At 42.3% G+C, this 26,588-nt stretch overlaps 1 protein-coding gene across 1 annotated transcript in view; it reads left to right on the top strand.

Annotated features, from left to right (window-relative positions):
* CC2D2B (coiled-coil and C2 domain containing 2B) overlaps positions 1-26,588 on the top strand; it is a gene marked incomplete at both ends in the record, with an annotated part of 66,592 nt that overhangs the window by 25,431 nt on the left and 14,573 nt on the right. The window contains 14 exons of the mRNA XM_080913326.1: positions 2,374-2,521; positions 4,381-4,519; positions 5,138-5,341; positions 6,686-6,778; positions 8,819-8,910; positions 9,366-9,536; positions 10,910-11,006; positions 11,721-11,830; positions 15,781-15,877; positions 19,548-19,646; positions 21,539-21,721; positions 21,876-22,073; positions 23,217-23,306; positions 25,671-25,784. Coding sequence (XP_080769452.1) covers positions 2,374-2,521; positions 4,381-4,519; positions 5,138-5,341; positions 6,686-6,778; positions 8,819-8,910; positions 9,366-9,536; positions 10,910-11,006; positions 11,721-11,830; positions 15,781-15,877; positions 19,548-19,646; positions 21,539-21,721; positions 21,876-22,073; positions 23,217-23,306; positions 25,671-25,784 — 1,835 coding nt within the window. The remainder of the gene's footprint in view (positions 1-2,373; positions 2,522-4,380; positions 4,520-5,137; positions 5,342-6,685; positions 6,779-8,818; positions 8,911-9,365; positions 9,537-10,909; positions 11,007-11,720; positions 11,831-15,780; positions 15,878-19,547; positions 19,647-21,538; positions 21,722-21,875; positions 22,074-23,216; positions 23,307-25,670; positions 25,785-26,588) is intronic.

Here is a 26,588-nt window from a genome sequence, read left to right as displayed (position 1 = left end):
GTGAACAGTGAGTTTTACTGGGGTTTCTTAGAGGAGCAGAAATGACTCCAAGGCAGATGTATCACCAAAGTCTGCCTAGCATGGGTGACAGCTCACAAATCAGGGAAACTAGAACATACCACACAGCTTGTGGACAGCTCAACATGTTGGATGGTATCTTTGCTAGGTGCCTCTGTTACTCTAAACCTCTTCCAGGTAGCGGGTCTGGTTTCTGCTTCTCCCAGATAGTTTACCTTCCTCTCAGAGAGACTCCTAGATTTTATTTTATTTTTTCTAGCAGAGAGGGGCTTAGTGAATCTGATCAGTTTCAGGGACTTCCTGAAGCTATTTTGAGTTGTTTACTGTTCTGTTTTAAGTTCTCCTGCAAACTAGTATGTTTCAGTCTGAATGAAATTTGCACAATATGGATATGGTAACATCTGCCTGTAATCTCAGCTCTTAGAAGGCCCATGAAGATACTGAGTTCCAGGCCAGCCTGGGCTCCTCAGGGGGGAAAATTACATTTACAGCATTTGGTTACCAAGAAAATGACTCCAGGTATCAAAGCTTGTTTAACACTGTCTTGAATCAGGTCTTTGAGAAACTTAAACATTGCCATGAACACCTATGTTTTTCTAGTACTATGAAGGAGAAACATTATGAATTGTGGAATATATGAGAGAGAGAGAGAGAGAGAGAGAGAGAGTATACTTGTGTGGTGTGTGTGCTTATGTGTGTAAGCTAAAGGTGAATGTTAAGTGTCTTTTGTAGTCCTTCTTTACCTCATTTTTGAGATGGTCTCTAACTGAACCTAGCAGGCTGGTCGGCAAGCTCCAGGATCTGCCTGCCTCTGCCTCCCCAGGGCTGGGATTACGGAGTTGTACCTCTATGCCCAGCCTTTTACTAGGGTGCTGGAGATCTGAAGGTCCTCTTCTGAGCTGTCTTCCCAGTCCAGGGATTTGCTTCTGACTTCCTTTCTTGTGACGACTGTAAGGATGCTGTAGGATAAGTGTCTGCTCTTCTGCAGACAGTACAGAAGGAAAAGAGAAAAGAAAACGAGGGACTCAGAAAAGAAAAGAAGGGAAGGAGTCTTCTAACCCTGTGTCACTTGGTTGGTTTCACTCTTCTTATGCAAGTAGATTAGTGATCACATCTCTGAGTACAAGGCCTCTTCTTTTCCCCAGGATTCCTTTCTTGCATCTTCTCAGGAGTTTTGCCTCTGTTTATGCCTACTAGTCACAAAGGGGGGTGTGAACAAGTGAACAAGGAGGAGGCAGAAGAGAGTGAAAACAAAAGAACTGGGGAGTACAGGCTGGAGAACACAGTCTGCTCTGGTCCAGAGGGACCTGAGAATTCTTTTCTCCCATAGAAACCTGAAGCTAAGACTAAGTACACAGAACATATGGGAACATAGCAACAGTTTCCCATAGTGGTGGTAAACTCTTTGAGAGTGTATGTTGTGTGTGTGTGTGTGAGTCGGGGCAGGTAGTGGGGAGGGGCTAGAAGATACAGGAGTGTAATGTAAGGAAGAGGAATTCTGGCTCCATTTTTTTAAATAGAAGTTTTTGTGTATGTATATATGTGTGCAAGATGTGTGTGTATGTGTGTGTGTGTGTGTGTGTGTGTGTAAGGGGTCTGTATGTTTGTGTGTATGTGTGGGAGGTGTGTGTGTGTGTGTGTGTGTGTGTGTGTGTGTACAAAAGTGCACGTGCTCATTCCTGGAGGTCAGAAAGAGGAGTTGAGTCCCTTGGAGCTGGGGTTACAGGCATTTGTAAGATGCCCAGTGTGAGTTCTAGGATCCTAACTCTGATTCTCATGGTTGAGTGTGGCAAATGCTTTTAACCACTGAGCCACCCCTCCCACCCTGTCTCCCCACTCTCCCACCCTATCTCTCCACCCTCCCACCCTGTTTCCCCACCCTCCCACCCCCCACCCCCACTTGCCAATCATTCTTCCTTCCAGGAAGCCAGTCTCAAAGAGAATGGCTACAAAATCCCAGGAATAAGAAATGTAGAGCTGCTCACCTCTGTGCTTGGCTCAGAATTTTTCTCTCATTTGCAGTCTGAGGCAGTCCTCCTTTTGGATTCTTAGAGGGGCACCATGAAGGAGACCAGAGGCCGCCACTGGGTTCACCATTGCTCTGCACCCTATCCCTTTTAAAACGGAGTCTCTCCCTGAACCTGATGCGCATCAGTTTGGCAAGGGGAGCTGGAGAGTTAGCTTCAGGGTCCACTGCGCTGGGACTGCAGAGAACTGTCTCATGGGTCTGAAGGTCCAAACTTCATCTTCATGCTTGTACCAGCGGCAGTTTACACACCGAGTCATCTCCCCAGCCCCTCGGCCCCTGCGTTTCTAAACCAGTGATACGTTCTAACCGTCTTTTTTTAAAAACAGATGTGCCTTTTAATCTCGAGGAAAGTGAGAATGAAGAACTTTGCCTTTTAACCTCAGGGAAACTTAGCTACTCCCTCTCATGGGCCTTAGATGAAAACGGAAAGCCTCTGACACCCATGTCCCAGTCGCTGAGATCTGCATCCTGTAGGTAATAAATTCTTCACATTTGAGGCAGGCTTCTATAGCTCAGCAGGGTGCCCTGTGATGTAGGCATGGAAAGGAGCATGCAGATAGCAGTACGGTGATGAATCTTTGTTTGACTCCTCAGAGTTCTATGTGTAGGATGATATGCTTCTTCACTGCTTAGGTTTTACAGTCACATAGACAACTAGAGAGATATTCCCATCATCACCAACTAGCAGGCAAAGGCCCAGACTCCCAAAGAGCTCATTTCCGAGGATTTAAAATTTCCCAGTCATTCTGAATCACCAAAGAAATCACTTACGAACTACCAGCTTGGTTGGAGAAAAATCCTAGAATGTTCTTTGAGTACTCCATCTGCACAGTGCAGTCTTCAAGTCTCCAAATGGCCTTGAGCCAAGAGACTGAGACTGACTCGGTTCTGAGGTATGTGGTATTTTAGGAAGCAGATGTCATGGGACTGTGGTAAAATCCAATGGTCTTCTTCAGAAAGTAAGTTATGTAAGTTTCTCTCTCCAGTTTACTTGTGAACGTACAAGTTTTGCCTTGAGCCCTGTGTTCTGGGGCATGTGGGCTAACACTGTCCCAAGAGGAAGGGAAATTTGTTGCAAGATGCCAGGGGTGTTAGGTTTTAGAGGTCTTTTGTAACAAATAGAGAAAAATAATTCAGCTTCAAGAACAGAAACAGGAAATAAAGGAAAAGGCCCGGCTCTATCTGTAGTGTTTGTGAATTCCTTCACGGCCACCATGTTGTGGAGTGGGTCCACCACACCTTGATAACAGTCACTGGAGAAGTAGAGCGGACCCCGATGAAGGGAGAATCTATAGAGTGGACGTCACGCTTGGGCCAAACCGCTACAGAATCTGTCCAAACTGTAATTCTGTAAGCTCAACTGACATATGGGAGCTGTTCTCTGATGCTTGAGAGAAGAATAAAGGCCTGTAAACCCATTTCAAATTCTTCTAATTATGCAGGACACAATAACTCATCTATGAAGACATCTAGTTATTTGACAACTCGAAGCACATACTTTAGGATTTCCTTCTTTCTCCTCTTAGTCTATAGCTGATAGAGCTGAGTCACTGGGATATATCATGAACCAAGCTCATTTTTATAGCCCTGGTGTTTGAAGATAGTTGTTCATGAACAAAGGTACTCCCCTGGCACATTCGGCCTATTTAATTGCTTTCTGTTACATTCTAGTCATTAACCTAAAATCAATGCTTTCAAAATATTTTTCACATTTATTTGTTTTGTGTATTTTATTTTCACATTTATTTACATGTGTGAGAGCATCCATGGAAGTCAGAGGACACCTTAGAGAGTTCTCTCCTACTCTTTGGGTTCCAGGGACAGAACTCAGGTCATCTGGCTTGGCAGCAGATATCTTAACCCACTGAGCCATCCTGCCAGCCCCTTAGGTTCACCTTTTACCTTGTGTGATTTCTTGGTTTTGCAGAGCAGATATTTAGATTAAATTTTAGTATTGTGCATTATATAAAATATTGAACCCATTATTATGTTTAGCATTTATAAAATCTACCCAAAAAGCACTATTCATTTAAGTATCTACTGCATTTCAGCTACTCTGCAAATCTGAGATGGCATAGACGAATATTTATAGTTTTATCCTTAACAAACTATATTGTCTTTTAAAGGAGACTAGACACTTTATTAGAAAGCTATGGTAAAATTGGAACCTGAGACGCACTGATCCGTATATCATAAAGAGATTCTCTTTTATCATTAAATCCAGGATGTGACTAGATTTACCTCTGGGTTCCTACCGTGGGTAGGCTTTAACCTGTGTAATGTGTAACCCGCATATTGTATGTAGAGTCACAAAATATTTTTTTCCACATTAGTGTGCTAAGGAATGTTGATGCAAGAGGTGTTCCTGGACTCCCATGGATCGTGAATTCACAAAAGCTTTGTGACTGGGCAGATGATGTCAGGATTGATCCAAATAATCCAGAGTATTCAGATATAACAGAACTTATTATGGTAAGTTTTAGAAACTATCAACACTATAAATATATTTTATTTCCTTATAGTATCCTCCACTATTTGCTGTGTATTTTTCCAAATACTTGTTTGTATGCATTTCAAAATGTTTTGCACTCAGCCACCATTATCTGGTCATTTGTGCCCATCCCTACAGCCCCTTAAACTGCTGTGTTCCCAAGCATGCCTTTTTTCCACTGAACTGCTCTGTGTTCCCAGCATGCCTTTCTTCCACTGAACTGCTCTGTGTTCCCAGCATGCCTTTTTTCCACTGAACTGCTCTGTGTTCCCAGCATGCCTTTCTTCTGCCGCCCTTCCTCAGCATCACATCTCGTCCTAGGACACAGGTAGTGGCTGTCACCCACCTTCCAGGTCTGGTACTCATATCCTGATGATGCCCCTTTCTGCCTTTTGTTTATAAACAACACCAACACTTTCTCTGCGAGCTGTGATCAGACAGGGTAGAAAGCCACGTCAGGCAGTGTATGTATTTCTGCAGGTCACATTCCTCCATGGGTCTAGTTGCTCCCTTCCTACTCACACTGTCGATGGGGTGAAACAATTCTTGAGTCAAAAATAATTCCCTAAGTAAAGACTTTACATGTTTGCGTTTTACAGTATCTGAGACACAAAGGACAGGAAATCCCCAAATATTTCCGTCTTGATCAGCTGCAAGATGAATTTAACTTTGTGTCTGAGGAAGAAATGAAAAGGAGCAAACGCTTCCAGCTGTTGCCGCTGAGAAACGCAGGCCAGATAGACGTCTTCCTCCTGCAGCAGATGCCCCTCTATGACAACGAGATTCCAGACGTAGTCTTCCAGGTACCCAGCTCTAGTCAAACACAGCTCTCTGTGTGATAGGGTTCATGCCATGCTTCATTAAGCCTATTTTCATTTATCTATTAATTTTGGTATTATGTACAGAGCACCTAAAACCTATCATGCCCTTAGCTTGACTTTACAACATAGTATTATCCAATCTACAGCCCACATCCTTTAGGTTTATTCGAAATTGATGCTACTGGTTCATTTTTGTTACCATAAAATATATCACCAAATTTTCAGCAGTTATGGGGAGAAGTCGGGGAAGAAACGCTACCATGGTGAATGTAGATATTAATTGTAAAACATATCTCAACTTCAGATCTTTAGAGTCCAAAAGAAGAGACAAGAGAAGTGCTGGCCTCATTAGGTTATATGCTGCAGCCTGTAATACAAGCCCCTTCCCAGCCACACTTGCAGGGAGTTCCTGGTGACTGCCATCAACCTATAGCCAGGGGAGAGTTTGTATCATAGACTAGTAATTGTTCCGAATACGAGCTTCTCTTCCCACTTCAACAGGACATGATTTTAAACACTTCCGCAGCACACCACCAGTCTCATGAGGAGGGGTTTGTAAGAGCTGACAGCTGGGACAGTGCCCAACTGTTATAACCCAGCACTAAGACTTTCTAAGAGGTAGTTAAAAGAACAGCTGTTCTCCCATCTCTAAGGAACAGCCCTGTGCAGTGGAATAGCTGCTGTAGGTAGATGGCAGCCATCTTGGATTAAAAATGCCAGATTCTGACTTCCACTCAGCCCTTTAGAAGCTACACCAAAACTACCTGGGACTCACCTCATCATACTTAAGCCTTAAGCCGTAGGTGGGAGTATGCCCACAGCCCAGTCAGGAGTGTCATGGAAGCTCCGTAAAGGTGGCTAAGAAAGGAAAGAAAAAATGCAAAGTAATGACTTTTCTTTATCTTCTCCTTTTCAAATTGGCAATCTTTCTCGGCCATCACTACAATTTAAAAGATCAGTGTGAGTCTTTCAAATGGTTTAGAGGGTAAGGCACCTGTTGTCAAATCTGGCAGTCTGAGTTTTATCCCTGAGACCCACACAGTATCAGGAGGAAACCCACACCTACAAATTGTCATCCACACACAGGTGCATATACTAAGTAAATAAATACAAGTTTATTTATCAGTGGGCTTTATACCAGAAGAAAATGGAATATACTCAGTAACTGGTTTGGGCCAGGTTTCAGTGAGATAATCAAAACTGGCTGATTCCCCCAAGAAGTGTTTGTCACCATTTCTGTGCTTGTATGGAAACAAATAACAGGATTTCTGTTGGAGCACATCACACCGGTCCCTGTATCACAAGCTAACCCAGTTCTCTATTTAGGAGTATGAGAGTCAGACACAGAAGGATATGTCCATTTCAGATGTGAACTCTATTACAGCGCAAAGGATTAATTCTGTCAATTTTCTGAGAAAGGTAATAAACGTGGCGTTGTCAATGTATTTGATTTACCTTTGTGAGAATCCATCTGCTGGTTCAATATATGCTGGACACACACACATAGACACGTACACACCATAGATGGTACGCACTTTTCACAGAGTTGGACAGACAACTCTCTTTGTTTTACCTTATCACCAGTGAGCGCTATGTGAGAGCAGATCCTTAACTCCTGCTTAAGTTAAGGTGTTACTCTTGTACCTCACCCTGTCTTTAAAAACAGGCCCAGAATATGCTTTAATCATGAGCTTGCTATACTGGAAAAGAGAGAAATGTGCCTGCTCTTGAAGAAAGAGCTCACATCATTTTACTCCTTCTGGGAAGTCCAAGAGGGTGGTGAGCTGACTCCACCAAGGGCTGAGATAGTAACTGCTGAGGATGCCTGAAATGCATCCTGGGAAGGAGACTTAAGAAAAGCCGGGTGGCTGTGCAGTTGGATGTGGATTTGTATAAAGGCTGTGCTCTGGGATTAGTTTAAACCTTCAAGTTAGGTAGGTTTACATCAAAATACTAGAATTACAGCTAGTAGAAAAATTTTTTACCCTACATTCTTTAGGTCCATAGGTTCTTAACCCTTCCCTTCATTGGCATCTTCTGTCGGTGTTTTGCGTGTGCTTGAGGTTTATATGCACTCCATGGGAAATGGGCTGTGTCCTGTAGAATTTTGCAGTAGGACTGGTATCAGTGGCAGCTGAGGCTGGGGCTATTCCTCTAAGGTATGCAGTCCAAGCTGGCCCAAGGGTCACACGCTTTGCTGAATGATAGCATCTAAGGGACTAGTGCATTTCTTCATTGTGGTCCTCTAATTTGGTGACAGTTGTTGAGTATCTGGTATGAGTCTTGACCTCCTGAAGTTTATCTTCTAGAAGAAGCCGTATAATAAAAAATCAGTCATATATGAGAGAATGAAACATGTTAGGGAGAGTAGAAACGAGGACACGAGTGCTCTCTCTCTCTCTCTCTCTCTCGTGTGTGTGTGTGTGTGTGTGTGTGTGTGTGTGTGTGCGAATGCGCATGCAACTGTGACTGTGAATACGGTAGGTGAGAAAGGAAGTCCCCGGGAAGACAACAGTTGAATGAAAACTCACTACTTACTCATTCAGACTTGAACTGGATAAGAGAGACAGCCATAGAATTTTCTGGAAAAGAACATTCCAGGCTATTCTATAGGAGGAATAGCAAGAAGCCCAGTCCTGTATGATGACAAAGGGGACACAAGACCAAAATTCCCACAGGAAGGAAGGCCTGGCTCACTTTCAGGGGAACAGTGAGGGAGGGCATGTTTTCTGTTCTGCCACCACCTCCGTTTCCTAGCCAGTTCAGGCAGGTAACCAAGCTTTCGGCTGCACTGGCTCCAGAATGGTGTGTGGTAGACCAGAAAGCTCAGAGTTGCCAGCCTGCTGCCTGGTCATGTCTGGAAGCCTAAACCTGTCATAAAGACTAGAGGAGGAGGAACATCAGGAGTGATCTCACTTGGGAGACTGTGCGGATTTCAAGTTCAAGGCCCACCTGGGTCACTTACGATCATTCCAGCCTGTGAAGCTTTAAGCTCTGGCTGGCTCTCTTGCCAATTCTGGTGGAATTGGGATTTAACGTTAACCTAGGACATGCTTGAGGGAAGCCCACAAGAGCAGATTTCTTCCAGTCTGTAGGTCAGGATTCATGTTGGTCACTCGTGGTTGTTATAGAAATGAGACCTCAGGACTGTCTTTTTTCTTAGTGAAGACCTGTTCCAGCAGTGCAGACTGAGTCCGATGGGAAAACTGAGCAAGGGTAAGATTGAATGAATGAGAAAGGGAACGGTGTAGGAAGGATTTGCCTTGGTATAACTGTGCATTGAGAATGATCTTAATAACAAGATAAATAGCCATATTTCCACATACCTACCTCCTGTCCTACTCACTGCTTGAAATATCAAGATGTAAAATACACAGTGGACCAGAAGCATTGTAATCCGTTGTCTTAAAGCAGGAACACTCCATTTCTTTTTACTTCCGAATTTTTCTTTTCCTTTAGGTGAGAAGGTTGATCAGGAAAAGAATCGTCAAAGTCAGCAAATTTAACTTGTCAGATATTGTGGCTGACTATGAAGAAATTGTATCTACAAGGTACTTTACAATGATTGAGTGTGAAATTAAGGCCAAACCCTCTGGGTTCTCTGTATCTTACAAATATTTATGTCACACGTCAAAACTGCAGTCTCAGAATGCAGAGTGAGGCTTGGTGTCAAAGTGCATCGGGCCACTTAAGATCACCTGTCTGACATTGTTGTAGTTGTACAATACTGCAGAGAGAAGGTTGGGCTCTCTCTCCTTTAGGGCAAAGCAGAAACAGAAAAGGACATCTCTTCCCATTTCTTTTGTTGTCCTGAGGTTTTCCCATGAGACTGCTCTTGGATGATCCATGGATGGGTTTCTACTTTGGGATGAAAAGAGCTCTGTCCCCTTCTGCAAGGGACATAATATGGTTCAAAATGATGGCCTCATTAGCCATTACTTTAAACACCTCGTGTTTAAAATGACGCTATTTTGTGTATATGGGGTGATCACTTTTTACCCCTTAGCCAATTGACAGATGCAATCTTTAAGTTCATTGAACCACGAAGGAAGTTAAAACCTCAGAGGAAAGAAAGAAGAAAAGTCACAGCCCAGAGCATCTCTGATGGAGATATCAAGATTCTCGTCAGGATCCTGAGGGCCTATAACATTCCTACAAGAAAAGCAGTATCTTATAGGTAAGCGGTGGGCCTCCAATGTCTGCAGTTGCAGAACTTAATGCTTAATGCCTGGAGATGTCACGCAGTCGTGGAGTACTTCACACACACACACACACACACACACACACACACACACACACAGAGAGAGAGAGAGAGAGAGAGAGAGAGAGAGAGAGAGATCTATTTAAATCATATGCATAAAATGAACAAAGCTTTAAACATTCATTTGGATAGTCAGACCTGTTTTTAATGTCACATATTGAGAGTCTCTTTAGTACCTCAGAAGTAAGTTGTGTGCATAACATACTCAAAGCCCTGGCCCAGAACAAACTGCCCAAACCAAACCAAGCCATCACAAACATATGAGATTTCCAAAGTAATCTTAGTATAGGCTTTGAGAAATTTGCCACACGAGTATCTTCTGTATCACCAAGTACTTTCCTCTTGTTCCTTTTCCCTGCTGAGAGTTTTTGAAGTTTCTGCTGCCTGCCACACTATTCGCTGTCTCAGCAGTGAGCCCTCAGTGTCGAAAGCAGAAAGACGGGGAAAGTAGGTGGAACACACATCTGTTTCTGGTCTTCAGTAGAAAGCTGGCTCTGCTTAGGATATGTAGATAGCTCTAGCCAAGCAGGATTTCATCTCTCTCTCCTGTGTGCACTGACTGTTTTATCCCCCTCAACTTGGAACCAAGCTAGACATACTTACCACTGGCCAGTCAAATTGAAGCCTTGTGAATATTAAGTATCCATTTCATTAAATATATCCAGGATATTTAGTGTCATGGATGATTGATAAATATGAATATTACTACCCAAATGACCCAGGAATGTCAGGCATCTCCCTCTCCCATTCGCTTGGTGCCGCTCATGGATTCGATCTGTGAAAAACAAACATTTTGCTTGCTGACTGTTAATTTATATTGAAAACCCCTTAATGATTTTGACTCTGTTTTACAAACTACAACCTTATTCCTCGATACAACTAATTACTTTCACAACCAATGCACATCTTAATGGCTGTTAGTGAAGAAAGAACATAAAACCACTACCATTTTCTAGAATGTAACACCAAAATACCAAAACCAAACAAACAAACAAAAAGCTGAGAAAGGCTACTTTTCTGAAATATCCCTTCGCTTTATTTTTATCTTGATGCTGAAAACCAGTGTATATGTTACCACAGACTACATCCAGCTTGCTCTTCAGTTAGGGGCCACTCCACAACATCAGTGATGGTTACCAACGTGATATGACAAAAGACAAAAACAAACAGAACAAAAACAGAAAACAAAAAACAAAACAAAAAACCCAAAATCTCTGTAAGACCCAGGGTAACCCTTATGCCTACCAACACTTATATTAAAACTGTGTTTCCATGTTGTTTTTCCTGAGAACTATGAGTATGCCTTCTTACCTGAGGTCATCCACGTCTCACCTCAGACATCAAAATTCGACCCAACTTGTAGCCTCCAATGAAGTCATAAATGAGGTACTTAGCATCTTATAAAATCTAATACTGGCTGATTGTTCTCAGTTGCATCTGCCTCCAACTGGTTTCTTTGTGTCTGTGTCCTTCAGGTTATAGTTATTTCCTCTAAGAAAGGAAAGGTATTCATTATGAATATAATTCATATTATCTCGTTCTCTGCCTTCAAGCCCTACAAAGCAAGGCATAAGCTCACACACAGAATCTTTAATAATGTTGCTCTTGTCCACCAGCTGTCCTTTTGTCTGTCCATTGCTCAGCCATGTTGTCTTGGCTTCCAGTACTTGTTTTCTGTGTTGGGAACAGTCTCTTGGCCAGATAAGCAGTCAAAGCCCTTGCTCAGTCAGGATTTCCTCTATGGTGCTCATCTGGTCTACCCCAGACACACACCCATCCCCTTTCCTGAAACCCAGAGCTGCAAGCCTCTTCTCTTGCTGCATTGCTCTGTTTCTTACTTGCTTGTCTATTTGTTTTTTCCTGACAAACTTTAAAACCTTTAAGGAAAACTTCTGTCTGCCCCTGGATCTTTGAAGAGTGCCTTAAAATAGGACTAGTAGATATTTATTAAGTCAATGTCTAAGTAATGGCTATTGAAAGAAAGAGCTATAAAAAACAAGGAACGCAGCTGCCAAGTAATCTCTCAACTTTTTGCTTTTCTCTACAGTGTAAGACCTTTTTTAAAAAAAATATCTAGTCATTGTTTACTCTGCCTTTCAGGATACTGTGCACCCTTTTATAGAAGTTTCCTTTCAACATACTGTATATCAAACCAACATTGCAAATGGATCTCATCCGTGCTGGAATGAAGAAATCAAGGTAGATTTTATGTAAGTTGGAGTCTATTTTCCTGCAGTTTGTAGTCAGAATAACTCTGTGGTGAGGGAGAGTGTTCATGTATGCTTGTGTGTGTGTGTGTGTGTGTGTGTGTGTGTGTGTGTGTGTGCATGTGGAAGTAGGTACCATCCACCCTTTTCTTGGGAGAGGGTGGTGTGTGAGGCTTTTTGTAAGGGAGGCAAAAACAAATGGTCTAAAAGCAAACCAAAAAAAAAAAAAAAAAAAAAAAAAAAAACCAATTCTGCCAAAATACAACTTAGAAATCCAAAGAATGTACTGAGGTTAGGGTTGCTTACAGACCATGGATGACTCAAAGGCAGCATCATCACCAGAAAACCCACCTAGTGTGGATGCCAAATCAGAAAAACTGCAGTCCTGGAGTGCTCTGCACAACCTGTAGGCAGCTTGATAGGTCAAAGTATGGTTTCCTCAGCAAGGCCTATTACTTATAAAGCCTCAGAAGTGGGACTTGTGAATCTAGTAATTTTCAGGGACTTCCTGAGACTTGTGAGTTATTTATTTCATGAGTCTTAAACATCCTCCCTCTAGGATAGAAAATGTTTTGGTTCCAAGGATATCACTGTAGGACACAGGGTATTTTGTTTTCCTAATATTCACCAGCCCTGATCAATGACTTGATACTGTTATAGAAAGGGCAGAATGGGCTTTTAGGAGAGGATTTTCTTTTTGAGCTATGCAAAGAAACAAGAAGATTGTCACCAGTCACACTATGTAGGTTCTGTATTCCAGGCTTCCAGAACTGTGAGAGAGAAGTCTGTTCTCTACAAGTTTCCTTATCTCAGGTATTCTGTAATTGCGGTGTTAAATCGACTGTGAGACACTTTCATCCATTTACATATGTCTACATACTACTGAGCAAAACCACCATGATTATTTAACCCTTTCTTGTCTTAATTTTATTCCCTTTGCAAACAGCATTGTTCTATACTTTCTTACACTGCCCTCTGAAGCACACTGTTTGTTTTAAGTCAGCGGTTCTTAAACATTTTGTGTAGTGTAGTTACCTAGACAGCTTCTTAGGCACTTGATTTCTAAGTTCATAGGTTTAGGGCAGGGCCCAGTAGTTCCATGTCTAGCGAGATTATGCAACATATATGTGCTTAATCATCAGTGGATTTCCTTTGCTTTCCTTACTTTAAGCTTTGTAGCCATTTATATCAATGTTTTAGAATACTTCCATTTTGTCAAGAATGAGTAAAACCACATTTCCTACAGTATTCCTGTGCATAAAAGACATTTTAATGAAAGTTAGTAAATCAGATTTTAACTTCAGAATAAACATGTTTTCATGCTTCTGCTGCTTCAAATACAAAAAAAATATTAGCATGGTCTCAAAAATCCCATAACTAAGTGTGCTTAGAATCATCCTACACATGAGCCAATAAAAGTGGGTTAAACTCCATGTCTGCTTTCTCTGATACACTGTACTTTAGTGCCAGGCATATGGTTACAGTTTACTTCATGACCAAGTGTTCATAGCTGCTAAATGCCTAAATATTTTTTAAATAATGTAACTTTATTTTGACGAGTGGAAAATTGAAATTTTATTTCTATATGTTACATAAATTTCTATGAATATTTATCATTTCATAGTCCATATATTTCCATGATTGCATGTAATTATTTATATGATTTTATATTATATGTTTTGTCTTGTTCTATATAAACGTATAGCTTCTTCCAACAAATGCCAAGGACACTCAGAAGAACTAATATAACCATACGGTCTCTTTGGTAACATCTTTCAGGTTATATGGGCTTTCTCATTCAAGATGCCTCTCTCAAAGTGAAAGCTACCAGACACTGACCAGGATGTATAAGAGAGAAGGAGAAAGAGAAAGGGGGCGGGAGGGGAAGGAAGAAGCACCAGTGTGGAGAAAAATGAAAGAATATAGATTTCCTGGAAAATTTGTAAATTAAGATAGTTGATTATGTGTTTGGATTATTAAAGTATACATTAGAGTTTGGAGTTGATTCTTGGGATCATTTGTTAAGACAAGGCCTTGCCATGTAGCCCAGGCTAGCCTAGATTTTGCTACATAGATAAAGCTGGCCTTGAACTCCTGTTTCATGTGCCTCTGCAGTCTGAATGCTTGGATTATAATGTCATGTTCTCGAATGCTCAGACAAACAACATAAAATAACCAGTAAGAGAAATAAATTTGTAAGTGAATTGGAGGGAAGATTCTGAATATTAATGATTGATTATAACAGTGAGAAAAGCCAAAGATGCAGTGAGAACCAGAAAGTCAGCTAAGAATCCAACTGGCACTTTTTGCTGTCTGTAATAATGACTCCATTCCATCTCCCTGTTCCCTGCGATATTCTAATGAACAAGAGCTATATGCAGGACTGTAGACTAGTAGAGTGTTTGCCTAGTATGCATGAGGCTCTGGGTTCAATTCCCAGCACTGGAAAAAAAACCTACATGCAAATGTGACACATAGTGATAGTAAATAAAGAATAAATAGCAAACTCTACTTTGGAGGGAGAATTGTGGCAAAATTTGAGGAAAGTTTGAATAGACTATTTAACGTAAGCTAACGCAGAGGACTTGGAAATTTAAGATATATACCAAATGGACAAACCGAAAGGTGTCTCGAAGTGATTCTTATCTATTCTCATGTTAATAGAGTGCTGTAAATATGCTTTGCCTTCCTGACTTGGCCTAGGTACTCCTAGCATGAAATGCAACCCCAAAGGAGTAATGTAGAAGAATTAGCTTATATAATTTCTCAGAAACATAGGGGGCATTCAATTTAAGGTTTTTTTTTTTTTTTTAAAGATGTATTTATTTATTATATGTGAGTACACTGTAGCTGTCCTCAGACACACCAGAAGAGGGCATCAGATCTCTTTACAGATGGTTGTGAGCCACTATGCAGTTGCTGGGATTTGAACTCAGGACCTCTGGAAGAGCAGCCAGTGCTCTTAACCGCTGAGCTATTTCTCCATCAAATTTAAAATTGTCACAAAAACAAAAACAAACAAACAAACAAAAAAAAAATGGTGTTTTTCAGTGGTCACTGCCAGAAACTTATCGGGAAACTATAGGCATTATTAGAGATTCTTTGAAGTAGTATTTGCATCATTAAAAAAAAGTTTTAATAATGTCAGTAGCAGTTGTATGGTAAAGATATTACCAGGCATAGGGCTGGGCTGCTTGCCACTCAGAAGCCAATAGTTGGAACCCAAGAGTTTGGGGGGAAGAAATAACTTTTATTAAAGGGCCAACATTCTGGGGTGGGAGAGCTGTCATCCTCAAAGCCATCCTCAAAGTCATCATCTTGGGACACTCAGGGGTACAAAGGGCTCTTAATGGTAGGATAAGGAGCAGAGGGAGACCAGTAGCAGCAAGGCTACTGCTGGGTACGTCACCATCACCCTGGCTGGGATCCCTCAGTTGACCTGGACCTCCTGAAACTAATCCCCAAATTTTGTTCAGTGAGGCATACTACTGTTCTACAAGTTAAACCTCACAGCAATGTCCTTGCTTTGCATTAGCTGTTGTCCAGAACTAAAGTCTGAAGCACACACTCTGGAGCAATGCAGTGATCGCCAGCTGGTCTGGGGACTGGGAATCCAAAGAAGGGCTGTCTGCAGTCCAGGTTCTTTTGATGAGTCTTCTCTTTAGGACTGACAGTGCCAGGCGTGGTCTTTCTCTGCCTGGCTCATGATCTCCAGCGAAGCCCATGTTGTAGTCTGCTCTTATTTTCCTCTGAAGAGTGAATAAGGTAAATTATAACATAGGCATTCGTTCTGATAATCAGTAGAAGGAAGGCTTTAAGGCATATGTTTTTTCTAAGCTTAAACTTTACAAAGAAAAAGATCATAATTTATTGTACCTTATCAATAATGTACTTAGAAAATAAGTGAATTTTGAAAAAAATTAAACACTCACGTATGCTTTTCTTGTTTTCAGCTCACCAGGACATGACTATAGCTTCTCTAGTTTATCCAAAATAAAAGATAACATACATATCAACATTTTCGATGAAGTGGTGATTGAAAAGCACGAGGTAACACGGGAAAATTAGTAATGTTGAAATAATTATGAGGTCAAACTGAATGAAATCGTGGAACACATTTGTGAAGTTGTCTGTTTCTGAGACAGGGTCTCGCCACTGCAGCCCAGGCTGGCCTTGGAGTCACTGTGTGGCCCTGGCTGGTCTTGAACTTGTAGCAGTTTCACAACCAGTTTACACCATCACACCCAGTGCAATTTGCCTTGAATGTGTATGTAATATTTTCTTAAAAGAGTTTGAGTCAATGTGCAATTAAGTCAGACAGATGACGAACCACTCTAAATACAACAAATCATAACAACCTAGAAGGAGAAGGAGTAGAAAGCAGGCCAAGGACTTGGGAGAGGCGGGTATTTATGACTGGACATTACGTTTAAATATGAACTTCTTGGTAGAAAGAAGAGGAAGGTAGGCAGCAAACCTTACACATTTTTCATTAGCTGACCAAAGAAACCACACTGCTCTATATAAGTCACTGAGTTATTTTAAGAGCAGAATTTGGTTATTTTCTATAATTTCTAAAATTAATATCTGCTTTTGCTGTATGTCAATGAAAGGTCCCAACCCGGTGCCTAGCAAGCTCTGTAGTAATTGTTTCTTTCCATTTAGCATGATGTAAAAAATGTAAAGGTGTGTGTCCAACATAGCTACTGTCTCCGGGCAGATACATTAAATGCTTTCACATAAACGGCTTTAAATGTCACTGGAGCAGTTAGTAGGGTGAGGTCCATCTTGCTCACTGCCAAAAGGAGATGGGAACCAGGAAAGAATCAAGATTACTCAGGGGTTATCCTCTCAGAGCTCAACCTGGAGAAGCTCAGCCATGCAGAGGGAAAGGATTCACCGAGAGAGGATGGCAGGCAGGATTCATGCTTGTCTTTGTCATCCGAAGTGTCTTGGTTTTTTGTTGTTGTTTGTTTGTTTTATTTTGTTTTGTTTTGTTTTCCTTCTCTTGAAACATTGTGATAGACCTCAGCCACCTGGAGCTGTCTCCTAAGTTCTGTTTAGACAGACATCTTACTCTCCTGCAAATCAAACTGTTTATCAGTTTACATGTGCTGTGCTCCGCAATGAATAGAACAGAAGGGGCATTATAAAAGTCAACAGATGTTCTGGGTTATGTAAATCTACATTAAAAGAAGTATTACTTAGTATCTCAGCCCTTCAGTTGAGCCTTCTTCTGTGTGTCCAACCTGTGACCCACAGACCAAATGCATACTGGAAGAGCCATGGCAAAGCCCAACCCATCTGAGAAGACTCCATACATGCATCAAAAAAAAAAAATAATAATAATCAGACACCATACTTAAGAATACCAGGGAAAAGAGGAAGGGACAAATCTTGTCTAAGGATTGGCATGGTGTGCCTGACCAACTTGTAAAAAGGACAACAGGAAGGGGGAGTAGAAATGTCTGTTAGAGGAACAGACAGTTCTGCCTGGGGGGTGGAGTTTGTAGGTCAGAGAACTTAGATGAGATCTTGCAGTGCATAACTCATGATTAGACCACTGTAAACAGTACTAAGAAAAAATTCTTACCAGCAATGTCTTCAAGCCATCTTTCCAAGTGTGCAAACATCCACATTAAAACTGTAAATGAATTCTTAATAAAGACAGAGGGTAAGGCATTAAATGGCAACTTCTTGATGGGTTATATCCAAGATTTACACTGAGTATTGTTCTTGTTAACTGAAGTATGTCAACCCTGAGACATTGTGTGTGTGTGTGTGTGTGTGTGTGTGTGTGTGTGTGTGTGTGTGTGTGCAGAAGCCAGAGAGATGTCAGCTCCCCTGAAGATGGTCAGAGTTAATCACTGGAGTTAGTGAGTTACTGATGATTGTAAGCAGCCTGGTGTGGGTGCTGGGAACTGAACACGGATCCCTGGAAGGACAGCACGTGCTTTTGACTCCTGAGCAATTGCTCCAGCCCCTTGTATCTTTTTTAAAGACAAGATCTTAACCTGTTTTTCAGACAGACCTAGAACTCACGATTCTTCTGCCTTCGTCTCCCAAAGGAAGGGATTCCAAGTATGCACCAGCACACACGTATTCTTTGAGATGGAGGAGCTCTGAAATAAAGGGGGAGCTTATTTAACTGTTCCTTGGGCAGGGCCCTGCAGCTGCCCGCAGCAAAGCCTGACAGTAGTTGCAAATAAAAAGACCTGTGAAAACGAGGCTTGAGAGAGTGGAAGCCACTCACACTGGACTTACACTGGCTGCAGATGAGAGGGGTGGGATCACACAAAGCAGGAAAAGCTGAGGCAGGAGGATGAAGGACAGTCCATAACCAGAGAGACTTTCTTCTGCCTCGGTCGTCCTTGTCAGCAGGATGGGCAGCACTTGCTGTTATGCTGGAGTGATTATCCAGGCCTGGGCTCTGTAAAGCCCGTATCCTGATAACTCATTAATGCTCCTGCTTTTTCTCCTCCTCTGGCTCTTGTGCCTAAAATTTGGAGTTTCATGAAACTTCTAGCAGATTTCTCATTTTTTTTTTTTTTTGAAAAAGTGCCAACTATTCGAATTTTTATACTTCATTCTGTGTTTTCTGTTTTATTTCTGCTTGGAGTTTTATTATATTCTCCTAATGTACTTGTGAGCAGGATTTCTAAATTTATTTGGGCAAATGTGTTCAGTATTTGTTTGGTTGGTTAGACTTGTTTGTTTGTTTTGACTCAATCCTGAATAAAAGAAACATTCTAAAATTATGACCTCATCTTCAAACCACCTTGGTCTGCATATTTTCTGCGTACCTTCTATTTTTAACTTGTATTGTTTTCTGTGTATGTTTTTATTGTATATTCTTCCTTAGTTTGTGAATGTTGAGTATTATGCTTTTACACTTTTTTAGATGTCTGGGAGGTTTCGGCGTGGACTTCCAGTTTAACTCTTAGCTCATTGTTTAGTTGCATGAGCAATCATATTGTTTGCTTCCTGGTCCCCAGGTCCATGAAGTCACTGGTCCCATTCTATGGCTGCCCTTTGACAGACCCTAATGAAAAAAGAGAAGGGCCCATTGGGCAAGCTAGGTTACAAAGAAGTCACATCCTAAGACAAAAGGAAAGGGTTATTAGGATTTGTAATGATTGTATGCCGAAGTGTTAGTACTTGAAAACATTAAACACACTCTGAGAACCTGCCTCCTCCTGACCCACACTAACTGACACAAGTGGTCATCAAACTGGCCATTTTAAACATAAAATGTGTATCTAGGTGTGGTAATTCAGGGTAGGACTCCTAACGCTGTTGAGGTAAAGGCTCACAGTTCGTCAGTCTCAGTTACATTGATGGGCTCAGGGACAGATCTTGCCTCAGAGAAGTAAGACAAAGTGAAAGAGAAGGCTCATTGAAACAGGTGTGCAAAGGCACCCAGATACATACACACACACACACACACACACATGCACAAATGCACCACAGACACACTCATGCACAAATGTACCACAGACAGACACACACACACACACACACACACACACGCACACACACACACACACATACACACCGCACACACACACACGAATGCATGCACAGAAAGAGAGACATGGGGGAGTGGGGAAAGAGAGAACAAAAAAAAGAGACTGATTTGTCATAGTTACCTATGAGTGTGTAAAGGTATTTGTCTCATAGGAAACATCTCTGTGAGTTTAACTTAACTTTGCTTTAATAGGATCATTGTCTCAAGAGCTGCAGCGCTCACTCATACGTACAAAAGAACTGGCTGGGCTCCGTCAGCTTCCCTTTCTCAGCCCTTCTCCAGCAGCCTGAGGTAACAGAAAAGTTCTTCGGTAATTATCCCAAGATTCGTCTCTGTCATTAATAAAAGCACTTTCTGGTGTTTTAAAGTCAGATTCTGTTATTGCCAGGTTAGAAGGTTATTAACGATTGATTACCAAGTTCTGTGGGGTCAGAGAGGGCTTGCAGGATGTGACCATCTCTAGGAGATACCCATAAACTTATGCCTTGCATTTATAAAGTGTTTACAAAGACAGAATAAAGTAGCTAGTCCTAAGTCTTAGAGAAAAATTTATATTTTCACGAAGACCTTTGTAAGGCCAAATCCAGGTACCAAGAATTTCACCTTTCCAGCCCTGCTTACCAGTTAGGTCAGGTTGATGATGAGACCGGTCCCTGTAGGAATATGGGGGCGGGCCAAGTGTTGCATTCTTCGACAGCAGCAACAACCCTGCGACCAGCAAGTATGAAACTCCAGACTCCGCTTTAAGCTCAGTTACTGAAAGATCTCATTGAAAGCAGGGTACCTGAAAGCCCGGAAGCTCTGTCAGACCCTGAGGGTTTGAAGAGTCAGAGTGAATTTTGGTTCAATGGGAGATGCTGCAGTATTTCTGCGGTGGTTCAGGATGGGTTCTCGGAGGGTACGGCCCAGCAGGACCTTGCTGTGCCTGGGCTGCTGGGGTAATGGAGGCTTGGAGAGTTTGGTGGAAGGTAAGAGAAGAATGTTCCAGTGACTTGTATTTCCCTTACTTGTTTGACTCTTTGAAGTAAGGATTTTAATAAGTTTTACAAGGGCGTTTGAGGAAAGAAAGAAAGAAAGAAAGAAAGAAAGAAAGAAAGAAAGAAAGAAAGAAAGAAAGAAAGAAAGAAAGAAGGAAATCGTTCATTAGGACCTGGTTAGGTCAAGGACATTAGAAAAACCAACCAAGGCTGTGTAAGTTAGGGGTCAGGGGATGACATGAGGCCATGATAAAATGTATTACTGATCAAGGGATCCAATTGGTCAGGGGTACAGGGTTTGCTATACTTGCTAATCTCTACAGACATCTCTCTGCCTCAGACCAGGCTTTAAGACAGAGAGTTACAGTGTGGCTTTCAAAGATGGCAAAGGCTGGATTATAATCCTGCTCCACTACTCATGAGTTCTATGACCTCTCACAAATTGTATCAGCTCTCTGAACCTCAACTCTAATGCTTGAAATAAAGATAAAGGCAGTAGCTGCCTGGGGGAATGGAACACACTGTCCCAGCATTTGGCATGCTGTGTACACAGTGCAAGGGTCTTGCACACGGTCAGGGCTCCTGACCATTAGCTGCTGGTGTCACTATGATCTACCACCCCCACTCCCCACCCCACACCTCTAACTTTCTCACTGACATTCATGATCCCTGTTTCCACAACCTCACTCAGGGCTGTGGGTTCCACCCTTACATTTACCTCCCACTCCAGACTCAGATGCAGAAGGCAACGTGATCTTTCAGCATCTTCATTGAGCCTAAATTGGATTTTCTCAGTTTACGGTTTATTTTATTTTGGGTTCTATATACGTGTGAGTATGTGCACTTGAGTCCAGATGAGAGCATCAAATCCCCTGGAGCTAGAATCACCGGCTGTTGTGAGCCACCCAACATGAGGACACCCTGGGGTCCTCAGGAAGAGCAGCACCCACTCTTACTGAGCTATTTCTCCAGCCCCTTAAATTAGAATTTCAGAGAGCTCTTATCACTGTGGTGTGGTAACCGGCTTCCTTGCTTCACCCTTTTCTTAACTTTTGCTCTTTGAGTAATACGTATTGGTCAGGGATCCACGGTGTCAACAGTGCCCCTTGGTTACCCCAGAGAGCCTGGTCATTCTCCAAGGCTTTCCTGGGCAGAAGACTGGTCTGGGAGATAGGTTTAGCTGATTCTCATCCTTTGTTCTTTCAGATTAGTGGGACATTTCAAGTGAACATCCCATCCATTTTGCTCGGGTACACCTGGAGTAACACTTACGTCCCTCCTAGGGATGACTGCAGTGGACAGAACCCAAAAGAATGTACTTTCCTAAACATTTTTGCTACAATTGAACCTCAGATATCATATGTCACGTACAACCCAAAAGTAGATGAGGTAGGTCTCACGCTAAATTATTCTAAAATGGATCACCAAAAAAGCGTAAATTTTAAGACTAGTTTAAATTTCAAATTTATCAGAACATTGGCTTTTCCCTTATTTTTGTAAAGGGGGAAGGCATAGTGTTGAGCTGTCTTAAATCTGATTCTAGTTTTCAGATCAAATAGACATTTTACAGCGAGCACAGACTTTTACCAGGAACTGTAAGGCCATGTTTCCCAGCCGAAGAGTTGTGGCGACTGTTTTTAATGGTGAAGGGATGCAAATCTTAGTCACAAGATACATCAAGGCATTGAATCCACCTCAGCAACTTCTGGATATATTTCTTCATGACTCAAACACAACACTTGTGAGTGACAATTTTCCTTTCAGTTATTGTTTTTAGCAGTTTCATCAAGATTATAGAGAGCCTATGAAGAATCAAGTGTATCTTGTGTGTGTGGTGTGTGTGTGTGTGTGTGTGTGTGTGTGTGTGTGTGTGTGCATGCGTGTTTCTCTATGTAGCTCTGGCTGTCTTGGAACCTGCTATGTATGTAGACCAGGCTGACTTCAAACTCACAGAGATCTTCCTGCCTCTACCTCCTGAGTTCTGGGGCTAAAGACATGCACCCCTACCACTGAGCTCAACTGCACCTTTTATTTGGGGATCAATCTAGGTGATTAGATGCCCTCAGACAATTTATGTTGTTTGTGAGTCACAAAGCTCTCTTAATAGGACCCTTTGATGTAAAAAAAATTCAAAACCCAAATGCAGGTGGGTTGCTTCTCACTGCATTCTGCTTTCCCATCATGATTTCTTCCTGCCTGTCTTATGGCCCCCTGTCCTGGAGCTAAGGGTGTACTCAGCACTGGTTGAGAATAGTGGGGCACGTGACTTAACTGCATGAAGTCATTAGTGTAAAGTGTCGTGGCTGTGCATAGCGGGCATCTGTAACACATCACTTCGAATGTTGAAGAATTTCCTGTGTGTTTTCTTTTTTCCTTTCTTGCCTTTGAGCCTTTCTTACCATTTGAGTCTTAGTCTGCCTCATTCTGGTGGGGAGGGGACATCCTCTGTGCAACTTGTGTTGTTGGAGGAAGCGAGTCACATCCCTGTCTCCGGCTGCAGCAGCTTCTGCAAGTTCATAAGAAAATAAGTTCAGAAAGATATTGAACTAAAAGCAAGTCAAGTCTTCACTGTTTCTCACCTTTAAAAAAAGGTGACCAGTTATAAAGTACATATTTAATGCTGATCCAGTGGTATAGTATTTTAACTTTTAATAATTTACTATGATAAAACTTTGTATTCTCTGTGCCAGGCTGTTTGGGCCCAATCCCCAGAGACTCACATGGTGTATAACCTCTGCGACTTTGAGCATGTTATTTTATTCCTCTAAGCTTGTTCCTTCTGCCTCCTGAGAGACCTGTAGTGCATTCTGGGAGAGACACTGCTTGTAGAGCACTGTGCTGGACAGTGAGCATGCTCAGTAAATGTCAGTTAATATCATTCCAGGACCTCATCGCCCGATTTGTATCTCTGATTCCTTTTGCGGCAGAGACATTGGATGAAAATGATGGTTCTGACATATGGATGACATCAGAGGTAACAAATGACATTTTATAGTTAAAATGTGTAATATGTCTCACTTGTCTTTCCTCTTAAGGTGGCACTTCTTATGTGACATTCTGCCTTGTGAAACATGAGAGCATAGCAGGGCCCTAGACTTTAATAGGCCCTGACACCTTAGCACAGCTGACTCCATGATAGAAGTACCATTCAGGCTGTAAAACTTAGCACATAGCACCATCAGCCAAAAACTAAAACAAAGGCCTAATCCATTAAAGCCCATAGTTCCTGAGAAAGTCTCTAAATGTACTAACCTTGCTTTTTTTGGCTTCTGTAGTTCCTATTCTGGCTAACTATTCTTCTTCGTTGAAGTTGAACCCAGAGCATGGTTTTGTGCTTAAAAGCTCTTCCTGAAAAAGGTCCAGGGCTACACTAGGATGCTGAACATCCAAAGTAGTAGCCGGCCAGCTTATAAAGGCTTTCCATCAGCTTAAACCCATGTCCTTGCAGCCTCCTCTGGTAGATACCTCATGACACAAAGTATTTGATAATTTGTGTATGCTTGCCTTCTCCATAATCATTTATGGAAATAAGTCATTAAGGTGATTTTCTATTCAAAACTCAAAGTAATGCCTCATGAATATTTCTGTCCTGTGGGAATGTTAGCAGCACGGTATTCTGTTCTCTCCGAACCCTGTCATCCACTGTCAGATGTGGCCAGGGCACACTGGTATGGCCATATCACTTGTTAAGCTCTCTTAAGATGTTTCCATGCTGTTGGTAAACAGTTGGTACCCAGAGCTCACCGGCCTCCTCATCCCACCCCATCTCCCTGGCTTTCTGTCTAGGGCTGTCATGAAGAGGAGCGCATGTGTCTCATTTGCATGTAATCTCTGCTACTCAGCAGCAAATTGCTACCGTATTCCAGTGGGCACAGTCAAGAGACTGCTGGCATGAGCCACTGCTCCAGGATATGGTTAGGGGTTTTGTTGTAGATATAAAAGAAAGGCCAGACAGAGCCACCTGAAGGCGCCTGGGGCAGAGAGAAAAGGAAGCAGACAGAACATGGCTAGCAGACTGGGCACTGCCAGGGCTATCTGCAAGAGAGGGAGAATAGCAGCTGTTAGAGAGAGAAAATAGTGAAACAGAGAGAATTGATGGGAATGAGAGAGGGAGAGATGGAGAGGGAGATGGAGAGAGAGAGAGAGAGAGAGAGAGAGAGAGAGAAAGAGAGAGAGAGAGAGAGAGAGAGAGAGAGAGAGAGAGAGAGAGAGTAAGTGGACAGCAAGAGCTAGAAAGAGAAAGTGTGTAACAAAGAGAAGAGTGGGAATAGCCAGGATATAGGAAGGGTGAATGGCTGAGGGGAGGGAAGCCCATGAGCTGGAGGGAGGGTAGAGGAGGGGCTGAGGAGGCCTAGGATGCCAGCATGGACTTTGATATCCTGGTAGGCACCACAGGTGGCCATGTGTCCCTTCTGCTAAAAGTAAGGGAAATGATTCCTTTTGGTAGATGGGAACCAGTCTCATAAGTTCCTGAGAAATTCTGGCTTTTATCTAAGTGCAAAAAATCTTACAGTCCAGTGTAAGCTCATTTCTGGGTATTTGGACAGCCCGAGAACCTAACAAAACCATTTGAACATGTAGGCCAAATGTTGCTAATAGATGGTCTGAACTTTTTCAACAGAAGCCAGAAATCTAAAGTTTTACCATAAAAGTTTTCTTTTTAAAAAATTCTAGGGCTAAGGCTGGAAGTAGTGGTGCATACCTTTAATCCCAGCACTCAGGAGACAGGCAGGCAAGTAAATATCTCTGATTTTGAAGCCAGCTTGGTCTACATAGTGAATTCCAGAACAGACAGGGCTACAGAGAGAGACTAAGCCAACCTCAAAACAACAAAAACAACAACAAAACAAAAAAAAATGTCTAAGGACTAAACAAAACATACTTACATTGACGAGATCATAGGCCTCAACTGCATTAACTTACATCCCATCCTTTCTTTGAGTCAAATACTGTATTGGTACAGGACAGACTGCAGCTCCAAGGCCCAAAATATCCCTTTCCCCTAGATCCTGTGTGATTCCTTATCCAATACACTCCCTTGGAAGCTCAGGGTGGTACATTTGTCTTGAACAGAATGTTTTGGATGTAAGTTGTCTGGCTATTCTATATAATATTCATATCAACTGTCCCATTATCAGAGTGGCCTGCTGTCCCAAGTTAATATGCTCTTCTTACACCTTACCAAAGCCAAAGCTTTCTGCTTTGCTTCTCCATCACAGCCTGATAAAGTGGGTGTCTGTACTTCGGGGAGAGCAAAGACTCAACTTTCTCTCTCCTCCTCTTCCTCCCCTCCTCCGTTTAGAACACATTGTGTTATTCTTGTTCCCTTTCTGCCCAGTGCTGCATCAGTTTGGCCATTGGAAATAAAGAAGAACACGCCATACTTCTCTGTAACTTCTTTCTGTACTTCGGGAAGAAGGCCTTGGTGATCCTGGGAACCTCAGTACTAGAAGTAAGTGCCGAGGAAGTGTGAACAAAATTCAGCCAGACCTAAGCTGCCTGTCTGGTAGACTTCCCGCTAACCAGCGAGCTTCCTGGGCAAGCATTTGCGGCTTGAGGGCAGTGCTGGCACACCAAAGTTTCTGCGGTACAAAGGACAGACTCTACTCTTCTAGTTGTAAAACGGGGCTGCTTGACACGGCCTCCGGGAACCTCGAATTACCTCGTGCCACAGCAGCCGTCTGTGGCGAACGTGCAGTGAATGCAGTCAGGCAGCTTACAGCATCCCGAGCTTGGCACTGTGGCTGGTCTCATCCACCACCACCATCCGGTTTGAGAAACTGCACTGAAAGGCTTGAACAAGCCCTCTAACGGTGTCCTTCATGTTTCTCCAGGCTTTAACATTCACATTATACTTTTGAATGTACCCCTCCCTGCTTCAGGCCCGACACGGGTGCCTGGTTGTGTTTCAGCATTTCTGGTCCTGCTTTCTTTCTTTCTTCCTTCCTTCCTTCCTCCCTTCCTTCCTTCCTTCTTTCTTTCTTTCTTCCTTCCTTCCTTCCTTTCTTTATTTCTTTCTTTGTTTCTTCCTTCCTTCCTTCCTTCTTTCTTTCTTTCTTTCTTTCTTCCTTCCTTCCTTTCTTTATTTCTTTCTTTGTTTCTTCCTTCCTTCCTTCCTTCTTTCTTTCTTTCTTTCTTCCTTCCTTTCTTTATTTCTTTCTTTGTTCCTTCCTTCCTTCCTTCCTTCCTTCCTTCCTTCCTTCCTTTCTTTCTTTCTTTCTTTGTTTCTTCCTTCCTTCCTTCCTTCCTTCCTTCC

This window comes from Micromys minutus (genome assembly GCF_963924665.1).
Source record: "Micromys minutus genome assembly, chromosome: 2".
NCBI classification, from domain to species: Eukaryota; Metazoa; Chordata; class Mammalia; order Rodentia; family Muridae; genus Micromys; species Micromys minutus.
The sequence above is the reverse complement of the archived record's forward strand: the minus strand, read 5'-3'. Positions and strand labels throughout refer to the sequence as shown.